The 11,100-nt window shown below is 43.9% G+C and overlaps 2 protein-coding genes across 2 annotated transcripts; both read right to left on the bottom strand.

Annotated features, from left to right (window-relative positions):
• Positions 1-140: 140 nt before the first annotated feature.
• On the bottom strand, positions 141-9,331 carry LOC136422647 (calcium-activated chloride channel regulator 1-like). The gene is made up of 13 exons (XM_066410476.1): positions 9,070-9,331; positions 7,159-7,310; positions 6,590-6,732; positions 5,903-6,195; positions 5,370-5,618; positions 4,713-4,837; positions 4,481-4,580; positions 3,721-4,002; positions 3,257-3,481; positions 2,608-2,890; positions 1,971-2,135; positions 1,207-1,443; positions 141-1,018 (listed from the first exon to the last, which is right to left on the bottom strand). The coding sequence occupies exons 1-13, from the start codon at positions 9,244-9,246 to the stop codon at positions 573-575; spliced, it is 2,877 nt and encodes a 958-aa protein (XP_066266573.1). The 5' UTR covers positions 9,247-9,331; the 3' UTR covers positions 141-572.
• A 252-nt stretch (positions 9,332-9,583) lies between these two features.
• On the bottom strand, positions 9,584-10,905 carry LOC136422649 (calcium-activated chloride channel regulator 4A-like). The gene is made up of 2 exons (XM_066410478.1): positions 10,672-10,905; positions 9,584-10,450 (listed from the first exon to the last, which is right to left on the bottom strand). The coding sequence occupies exons 1-2, from the start codon at positions 10,847-10,849 to the stop codon at positions 9,945-9,947; spliced, it is 684 nt and encodes a 227-aa protein (XP_066266575.1). The 5' UTR covers positions 10,850-10,905; the 3' UTR covers positions 9,584-9,944.
• Positions 10,906-11,100: the final 195 nt, after the last annotated feature.

Below are 11,100 nucleotides of genomic sequence, written 5' to 3'. Positions count from 1 at the left end.
GATAACCATCAAAATGTATTGGTTACTTATTATGTTAACATTTGTCACAAACTTCGTTATGATGTCAATGGGTATTGACCTGTCGGTATACTTTTAACAGTGAAGCACACACACATAGACCAACAATGACATATCAATCATTGAAACTGTTTCAACAAATGTATTTATTGAAGAGGTTAAGTGGAATAGGAGACAAAAAAACTGACATCAGCACTTAATATGGTGCCTTTATAATATTTAAGTCGTCCAAAATTTTTACTGATATCTATGACTACTAGTTAGTGAGGTGAACATTATCATTCTGATTCAAGGAAATGACGTTTTTGTCCTCAGCAACCGGTATGTACTTTTATTTCATAAATCACTACGGTTAAAATCTCTCCGACTTAATTTTCTGCCAGTGGCCTCATTGAACAATAAATGTGTCTTGCTACTTGAAGAGAAAACAGCATGCTATTCTATACCAGCAACGTTAAGGTCCAGGTGCACAGATGATAGTATCAAAGTAGCACAAGCAAAACATTCGACAAAAAAGTCAAACAAACAAAGGCACGCACAAAACAAAAAATGAACTAAGTAGCAACAAATGAAGGGTTGTCGTTAGCTGAAGCTGTATTAGCAGATTTTGCCGGCTTAATCGCTCTCGGCTTCAATACTTTGCAAAACAACAAAGCCAAGATGGCGACCAAAGCAGCCACACCAAGCACTGAGCCAACAATGGCCCAGGTGATCGTATCGTTGACATAGACGGGCTCGGGGATGTACTCCAGATTCGCCGCCACGATGTTGGAGGGGTGCCCGCAGTTGTCCGCCTCGTCGCACATGCGCACTGCGAAGACGAACGTGACGTTGTCGCCTCGGTCTGGCACGAGGATGACGATGGTCTGCACGCTGCCGGGTTCCGGTGGTGACGTCAGGCTTCCCTGCAGCACTTGCGAGTGGTTGACTGAAGCCGAGCCGTGAAAGTCGTCTGCGATTTGATCGAAGTGGCGACCGTACCGGATCTCAACATATTGTGCTGAAAAAGAGGATAATACAAATATGTAAGAGCAAATGCGTCAGCCCAGTCTCACAAAATATGTGATCATAGCTCTACATTCCATTAATTAATCAATCAATCCTCCCCTTCTCCTTTGGTATTGCTAAATTGGTGATTTTGAAACAAACGGTAGACATTGATTAGTTCAAAGAGATGGTGAAACACACCTGGCCCTCCCTGATCGAAGTCGTCTCCAAGCGCTGTCCAACTCAGCGTCACGGTTGCGTCAGCGTAGGAAACCTCCACGACCGCGAGGTCATCGACCCTTGACGGTGGCAGCATGTCTCGTGTAGAGACGCCACCACTGGGCACCCCCTGTACTTCAAAAACGCCCCCTGTTGTCATCCGTTGGAACTGATCCAATGGTTCTTGCTGAACATTGCCTCCGCTGGCATACTCAGTGTCTATAAAAAAAATGATAATTACCAAAAACGATACTAGGGTAAAATCGTTCTATGTAGTTTATTGTTTCCAAAGGGCATGAGTAGCCCTACATTGTGAAGTGCTGACTACAACAGGCCCATTGGCTGATCTGCTTTTTGAAATTCATAATGCTAAATATAGCTTTATTATCTTGCGTTTTTCGTGAGAATTTCGTCCATGTACAATATCAGATCCAGTCCCACGGACCCCGCCCGAAAGTGTTATAGGGAGCCCGTAAGCTACCCGGTGAAGCGTCCGTTTGGAAATGTAACTGTCCTTATTGGTTTGGCTCTTCAGAACGCACAGCCAGAGCTGCCAACAACAAAGGTCCAGTCCTTCTGAATGGAATTTAAACTGTAAACGCCAACACAAAAAAATTGGACTTTCCCAAATTTTTGACTGATCAGCTACAGTTTAAACTCCAGTCAGAATGACTTCTACCAACACAGATGAACTTTCAAGTGAAGGTCCAGTCCTGCTGACAAATACAAAGTAGTTGCATCATTACCTGGGTCCAATGGAGGAGCACCACTGCTACGTGCACGGTTGATGACGACGAACCCGGCATCCCCCTGGGCGTTGTCGACCTTGACGGAGACGCCGTAACGACCGTCGGCGGAGAAGCCGAAGAAGTATCGCGAGTAGATGCCGTCATTCTTCGTCACGTCCGCACCTGAGAGAAAAGAGGTGACCATACAATATAAAACATATTTGAATGCTTACCGTCGCAGTAACACGACGATTGTGGGATTGGCATGTCCCAACAACATAGAGCAAGTGTGTTTGTTTGGTGCGTAGAATTTTTATTAGTAAAAGACATCATGTAAATTATAGTCTTCCTAGAATTATTTTCTAATACATACATTTTATATCATGTCACTAAATCGTCCTCTCATAACGTTAACTATGTGACCTCTCACCCTGTATATTCCAACGTCCAACTGACAGTTTTAGCAAGGAATGAGCTACTGTTAAACGCTCCAGGATTGCCTTGTCTCATCATTTTTTCGTAGTATCTCCTGAGTTTACCGTTGACCTGATGAGGTGAGAGATTCAAGTGCTAATGGACATCATTAGCTAAAGTTGATTAATCGATAAGATTAAAGTCAATTCAAAAATTGAAAACAGTTGTGGAAACAGTTTACCTGCCCCGTTGTCCAGGAGCGTGATCTCCTCTACCTGACTATGGGGTGGCTTCTCGACGAGGACCTTCACGACAGCTCCAATGACAGGCAGATACCCCTTCCGTACCGACGCGAAGATCTTCAGCGCCGTGGGCTGAGAGGAGGAGTAGTTAAGGGACACGGCGCTGACCTGTGCGGTCACCTTGATGGGTTCGTTGTCGTTGACGGAGTTGGAGGTGACGAAGACTGTGATGTTCTGGTCATCGGGGCCATTGTTGGTGATGTTGTAGACCCATTTTCCGGGCTGGAAGTCAAATGCAAGAGGTAAGCATGCATATCTGTTTAAAACTGCAGAAAAGGCCTTTGGCATAAATAGACTTGATGGTATAAACACAAAAGGCTTGGCTATGTATATAGCATGCCAGCAAAAGTACGACAAAGTCCAAATCTAACAGCTTTTACGATAGCTTCGGGGAAAACACTAAATGCGGAAAATGATTCATATTCGTCTGACGCTGCCTTAATGAAAGCATAAAGATTACATACTTTACGTATGCTTTAATTGTCACTATACGATCAGATTTCGACTCGTAGAGTCAGGAAGAATATATCTGATACAATCGTCAAGTCATAACCGTTTACTGTGTTGTTGTTGATGATGTACCCTTACCGTTGCTATGCCAGGTATATCGATGGTTATCGTGTCCGATGTGATGTCATACATCGGGCTTCCTTCGGTGATCACAAGGCCAAGCGGCGACTCCACTGCTACCCTGGGACGGCGTCCGCTGAGCCAGGAGACGGAAAACGTGGTGTTCTCCCCCACACTGTTGTCCACGTACACGTGGCTGGCGTAGGTCTGCCGACCACTAATAATCTTGTCTTCACTTAAGAGCTGTGGGATTGTGATGAACAATGTTTCAATTGCAGACAATATAGGATAGTATAGTATAGTATAGTATAGTATAGTATAAAATAAAGCTAAACTGCGTTCCAACACGATACGGAATTTTCAGCTGTACCTTCTGTATCCTCTATCAGGTATACGTACTATCGACCAATCATTTTGAACACATGACATTATGGACAAGTGACATCATCACGTGTGTTCTTGGTTAATGCTTCATCACCCACCTTCACTCCCTTGCTCCCAGCTGTTGCTTCGAGTGTGGCGGTGAAAGCGTTGTCCAGGGCCGTGGAGTCGTGGATCCCGGAGAAGAAGGACAGGCCCCCTGTCTGCAGGGCTAAGCTCTGCAGCAAGGCGTCGGCACCTCGGCTGTAGGCGATCGTAGCGACGATGACTCTCTTCCTCAGGAGAGCTGGTATCACGTCTCTGATTCGTGGGTCTCGGTTTTCCTCCCCATCCGTGACAAGGAGAATGACGCCTCCTTGTGGCGGACCTACAGCCTCGAGTGCCTTAAAGATGAACGAACAATCGTGAATAATTTTCTCAGGTTCTTAAGAAGTAGCTGACTATTGATTAGCTTCTACTTCTATATCATTGTTGTTTGAAAGTATCTTTGCGTTTCGAACCGCATTCTTACCATTGCAAAAACAACATCTAGCTGAAGTGTGAAATAGGACCAGTCATTATTGTCATGAAGAAGGTGACAACGGTCGAGAAACATCAATTGTTTACCTCTTAGGGGCGTATTACCTACAATGCATTTCGCTGCGCATGCGCAGTTGGAACCATGAAGCTTCTTATATTTGTCTAGCATTTGAAACCTTCCTTGAGAAAGCTAAGGCACTTTACACGACTTTTCTCGCTCCACCCAGGTGTAAAAATGGGAACATTGTTCTCTGTATGTGGCACTGTTAAAATAAGTTATGAATACATGAGTGCAGTGCCACGTCGTCCTTGTCTGTCCGAAAGCGAATAAAAAACTCTTACCTCGATTCCTTTGAGAAGACCACACCCAATGCACGTGTAACCACCAGTACCGGTAGGAACCGCCGCGATCAAGTCATCGCGGACAGCCTGAGAGGTCACACTGGAATAAGTAGGAACATTTTACATCTCTTCAATGATTAGCATAATACCTTTGTGAAGAATACACCAAATAAGCCAAAAAAGGAATGAACCGCCAAAAGATGACCTGCCTTCAGAAGAAGCTAGAACGTACCTCACTACCGGATGATCTATCGATGCATCGTCGGAGAATGTGACCACGCCCACCGAGGTGCCGAAGAACACTGTACTGCGGATGAACCTGGTCGCCACCTGATTCAGCCTGCGAATCGGTTCCCCCTGAGAAGCATAGTCAATAACAATCATCGTCTCGATCTTATACATGATTTATATGTTTAAACTGTTCACAATCAAATCTTACAAAATGAAAGATCTGCTTTTAAGATATACACAATTTATTATATACACAATTACATAATTGCCAATCTGTTTGGACTGATCTTATCTTTGGTAGTCTGTATGGACTGGTCTTAGGTTCGGATAAAAATTCCCTTGTCATTAAGTAACAACGCCCGTATACAAGCTAAGGTTAGAGCTTCGTTTATATCGGAAGTCAGCTCTTCATCCGGGATCTGCCGATGTTGCAAGCAATTATTGCATATTTAGTCTTTATACGATAAGACGTACTTCCTTCAAATTTGAAATAATTTCTTTTCAAAACTTATCATCTTTCCGAGACATACAAGGAAATGTTTATATCGTTTACGTCTCCTGTCCATGTTTCATTGCAGGCACCACGTTTGACATTTACCCACAATGCTTACACTGCACATGCGCACTTGTGAATTGTGAACTGGCTTATAGTCATCACCTCCATGCTTCCCGACACGTCCAGCACCAGGACTATCCTGAAGAAGTCGCTCTCCTGTAGCAACTCGAAGTTGGGCACTGTAGAATCGACTGCTCTGGGAGGGTTGGCTCCGTTGGCGAAGTCCTGGTGCTTGTTCATGACGTCCCAGGCGCTCTGGCCTCCGCACACGACGTTGAACTTGTTGGGCGCCTCGCGGTTGTGGAAGGACAGAGGGTCTCCTTCCGGGTCACTGTGGCAGAACTCGGTCACCTGCCAACAAAACGGATCATTCTCAATACAAGTAACTCTTAAACATAGTGCTTATTATTGTTACTGGGCTAACTCCTCAGGAAAACCATTCAGTGAACAATATCTAGTCTGGTGTTCACAAAATGTACAAAAGAATAATGTTTAAAACTTCAAGGTGTTACAGATAAAGCTTGGTGAACTGATTGCACGGTACAGTTGTGTATAAATCATGGACTAGCTATTTCTATCACTTTGGTGTTCTTTTCAGAAAAGTTGAAAACTCAACAAAACTGGGGGCAACTCACCTCGTTAAGGAAATGCATGTACATATAGGACCCAGTCGCTTGGTTGCCTGAGAAATCCGGGTAGAAACGGCACTCGGGCTCGTAGACTCCGGTTGCGGGGATGAGCTGACAAGGTGCCCCGGTCACCATGTGTAGACTGTACCCGGCAACTTTGTCGGAACATCGGACGGGTTCGACGCCCCCTGCCGACGAGCGATAGAAGTGCGGGAAAGACTCTCCCGTGGCACCGTCGCCGCCGTACTCGTTGAACAGACCCCAACGGAGATGGCCCCACTCGTGGACGAACGTTTTGCCTTAGGAATATATATATATGTATATACCAATTTCATTTAGTGTTCCATCTCAAATACAATGTGTTATTATTCATAAAATGTGTTGCCATTCAGTAATCTAAAAAGCTGCTGCCACTTCGCGTGCCTGCGAATCTGATGTGTATACCGAAGGGCGGTTATACCGGCTGTATAGATGCAGTATAGATACCTACCTCCTACGATTAGAGTTTATGTACAATGTAAATTATCAACATTGTACTATCACATTCAATATACTTATATAGGCTTGCTAAACATTTCCATTTCGTTATATGCCAGTTTACAAATTTGTGACTATTGCGTCATACGTGCAATTTCCAGCAAAGTTAGTCTGTTTATCTATTTATAGTTCTTCTGATATGGAATATTTACGTACCATTAGGACCCCAGTACGCTTCTCCATACTGCTTGTCCACCACGTACTTTGGTGTGAGGTGCATGTAGTCGCCCCCCTCCCCACATCCTCCCTTCTGCTGCACATACGGATTGTCCCCGTACAAAGGGTTTAGCACGTCCACTCTGAAAGAACACAGTTAGCTATAAACAGGCATTCATTTAAACATTGTAAAAACAATTTGGCAGTTAGAGAGTGCAAACAACCGCTTCTCAAGAGGAAGGGAATGGCACCAACAACCATACGACATTACGGTTAGAATAGATACGTAGGAATCTTGGATAAAGGAATTTAGTATATTTTTCTTTAGATGTGCAACGTACAAGATGATGAGGACAACAGTTAAGACCTTAATCTGGCTCGTTCGAAGGTCTCGGTCCCAGCGACTTCCACACACAATGTCTTACGACATTACAGTTAGGCAAACAATTGATATCCTTGCTGTATGGTTGAATAGGTTATAGGTACGGATATTGGATAAATTCTTTAAGGTATTTTTCTTTGAAAGTACAGAATACAAGATGATGAGGACAGCAGTTTTAAACATTTACCTGACGTTAGCCCGTTCGAAGGTCTCGGTGCCGGCCGGGTTGTACTCGGGTTTCTTCGTCCATGTCCTCGGGATGAGGATCTTGACCTCCTTGAAGACCGCACGGTTGTTGGTGGCGACGTACAAGTCTCGGGACGCCTCGGTCAAAATTTCCTAGCGAAGACAAAGTGTGAAGTCAACATAATTACAAATCAATTTCAACATCAAAGTTTTTCTCGTGTTTTTTATGATCCTTTATGATTCTTGGAACACAAAGCAATTAATGATACCTCTAATTAACCACCGCGTGAATTACAACGTGGTTGATAATGGAATGTTTATTACAAGATCAAATCTTTTGTCCCAGTATTTTGTTCAGCCAAAATAGTTAGGTGTAAATCTTTTTCTATCTTTATTGCTTGTTTTTCACGTAGGCTAGGTCAAAGTCCCGTTTACCTAGTTAATCTCTATGGTTCTGTTCAAGTCAGATTCTTAATGTAAACGTGTCTTTTCGGGGTTTAATGGAAAAGAAGGTCTGAACAAAATTTCAGTCGAAAACTTTCCATCATCTTGTTGAATGTTGACAAGTGATCGTACCTTAAAAAATCGTTTCTTTGAAGTACATACGTCGTAGTTTTGCGCCTGCTTCTTTCTATACCTTAGATACAATGCCAATGAATGAATTGGCAGTAGAAGTGATATTGATACTTGCTACTATATTTGCTGTGTCTCTCAATGCTTGTAATAGCTAGTTATTGTCAAAATGTGAGCTTTGCGCTTAGACATGTTTGTCAATTTGACCTTAAAATAGTACAAAGTTTGTCCTCTTATACACGACTTTCCAATAACTTTTGTTTTGACTCTCACGTATGACTTATAGCCCCCTATTTGCAAATATACGTTCATCACGTATTGTGGACACACCTACCAAAGCCCCATTCTTTACAACTACCTCCTTCAGAACTCTAAGTACCGTAAATTATTTTACAACCGAAGTGCAGAATAAAGAGTATCCACGCATTGACGTCACAAAATGCCTGGCTCGAATTAGGTATGTTGTAAGTTTATCAAACGTGAAGGATTTACCAATCGTTCTCGCATTGATTCGTCCTAGATGTTGTTGATAAACACGTTATATATGTCAACACAGAACATGCCTGTGTTTCTGGGCTTGCTAGACTCATTCGCAGACCCTTCAGGTGACTTTGATTTAACATGGGCCAGGTTCTCAAGGCCATACCAGGAGAGATGGCCCATACTGACAATCAGCGCTTTCCCCAAATTAAACGCCGCCTGCCCGGTAGACTGCCAGACAAAGGGTACCTCTTGGTGTTCTCACAGTTAGCTCACGGCGTCTATTTAGTTACCGGGTCCCGCGTAGATTTTGGGCCCCACCCAAATCTATGGACGGCACTTTTATCATCTTAGGAAATTTGGAAACAAAAAAGGTTTCCAGTTGTTTGAGTAACTGCTTTTTAAAGAAAGGTCAACGAAGATAAATAACTTATTTCTACCAATATCAGTTAGCTTAAAGACTGGATGAAAATCTCCAGAATGGCACTGGGTAAAGGACGCCAGCCTCACCCCCCAGGAACAATTTTCAGTCTGTTAGGGTCCTGTCGCACTTGTCCGTATATTCCAGTGCGCGTGAGTTGCGCATTAACATTTTTTTTCGTTTAAGTAAGGTTTGCGGGGAAAAAGTTATTTTCTACTTTGACCCACCGTTGTGCAGCCTAGTGATCGAACCTAAGAAATCACTTCTTCGGTTGTAAACTTAACCTAAACCAAAAACATGTTAATACGCAACTCATGCGGACTTGTATATACGCACAAGTGTGACAGGGGCTTAACAGAGGAGAAAACTATTGCAAATGGGAGTCTATTGCATGAAAAATCACAGTTGAGTGCAGAGACAAGTTGAACGAAGACTAACCTTCAACCTATCCACGATGCGGTGGTCTTCAGGGACGTCCTTGTTAATGGCGACCAGCAAGTCCGTGTACTCGTTGTTCTGTAGTTTGATCTCGTACGGCCGGTTGAAGACGGCTTGGGAACGCCAGACAAACACGGACAGCAACAAGATCCAGCGTACCGCGGCCATGTTGGTCATCCACGCGGATGAGAGTGCGTTCTGATGGACTACAGGAAGAGAACACTTCCCGTGTTCTGACACGCCCTGACCTACGTGCCGACCGGGTAAATATACAGCAGCGTTAGGCAATAAATGAACGCCTTGAGTTGGCAACGAGACTGTTTATTTTCCTTTGACCCTTAGTGATGATCGCTAATGACCATAAAACACATCGGTTATTTGTGTGTGTTTTTTTGTTGACACAATCGTGTCGTCAAGGACTTTTATATGGCGGCATAGCAACAAACTGTTGAAAATACGTAGGCCAAAGAAATTGAACAACCAATAGGGACACAAAGGAAACGTACGCGATACGAGCATTTGCATTCACGTCTTTTATTCATCGAGCAATTTAAACTCAACTCTAATACAATGCTTCTAATGCGACATCCAGTAGTGGTCTTATATCTTCTACTCTAGCAACAATACTAACCCCTAGAGATGGGTGCGTTATAAGTCGTGCAGCTATGGAATTATGTATATTTGGAAGAGACAAAAAGGCCAATGAATACAAGGCATCTACAGATTATAGCTGATTGCAGTATACTTTTTCCGTTGACATGTTGTAACTCAAACATCCCTCTGTGTAAAATTACTTTTTCACATTAGGTAGTTGTCGTTTAAAAGGTGCATGGAGAAAAAACATTTCGAGACAGTATATTCTAGTACGAGTGCTCTTATGTTTTAGGTAAGGGATCGTTCTTGGGCTGTCCGTTTTCCAAAGCAATGCCGTCAGGAGCCGGTGCCACTGATAGTCGTTTCTTTCTCTTACAACAGCGCTTGACAACCAACGCTGTCAAGATGGCGACCACAACAGCAACGACCCCACAACTAACAGATACAGCTATGATAAGCGTGTTGTTGTTAGCGTTGTTTGGTTGTGACAGGGGTGTTGTTGTTGGTGCTGCAGTTGTTGGTTCTGGGATGTACTCGAGGTTTGCAGCTGCGACGTTGGATGGCTGTCCGCAGTTCCCCGATGCGTCACACACCCGGAGGACAAACACATACGTCACGTTCTCTCCCCGCTCAGGTACCCGGATGACGACGGTTTCCATGGTGCCCGGAGGTGATGGTGACGTCAGGTCTCCCAGCAGCACTTGCGAGTCGTCGACGACGCTCGATGCTTCAAAGTCGTCGGCAAGCTCTGTGAAGTTTCGGCTGAATCGTAGATCGGTGAACGCAGCTGAAATAAAAACAATTCGTTAACAAGTTACATCTTTCTGAATCGAAGTTGAACTGCAATTACTGGGCTGACTTACTCAAATTTTTGTGTTGGTAATTGCAGTTCAACTTCAGAATGACTTCTACCAACACCGAGATGAACTTTCAAGGGAAGTTACATTTTTATCGCTAAAATCGGAAGAATCTGTGATAGTTTATAGACAGTAGAAGACAATAGCCCACCTGGTCCCCCTTGGTCGAAGTCGTCGCCAACAGCTGTCCATGAGAGAGCGACGGTCAAGTTATCGTGCGACACCCTGATCACCTTGAGGTCAATGACCCGAGATGGCGGGCCCAGGTCCAGTCGCGGAAGGCTGCCGCTGGGAACGTCTGTCAGCTCAAAAACGCCACCTGCCGTCATCCGCTGGAACTGATCCAGCGGTTCAGAATGGACTGCGTTTTTGTCAAGTGCAAAGGCCCCTGAAAAAGAAAGTCGTATGGGTTGTAGCATATTTCATTACAAATAATTCGAAGAAAAAAGAAGCCCAAGTCGGTTTCAAACCTAACATCTAACCTATTTCATCTATACAAGCCCCCAACATCCTTACATTCCCTCCTTCATTTAGTTGTATTTTGGAATTGAGATACATGTATAATGCATCGGCAAGAACA

Source organism: Branchiostoma lanceolatum, chromosome 17, assembly GCF_035083965.1.
Source record: "Branchiostoma lanceolatum isolate klBraLanc5 chromosome 17, klBraLanc5.hap2, whole genome shotgun sequence".
In the NCBI taxonomy this organism is placed as follows: Eukaryota; Metazoa; Chordata; class Leptocardii; order Amphioxiformes; family Branchiostomatidae; genus Branchiostoma; species Branchiostoma lanceolatum.
The sequence above is the reverse complement of the archived record's forward strand: the minus strand, read 5'-3'. Positions and strand labels throughout refer to the sequence as shown.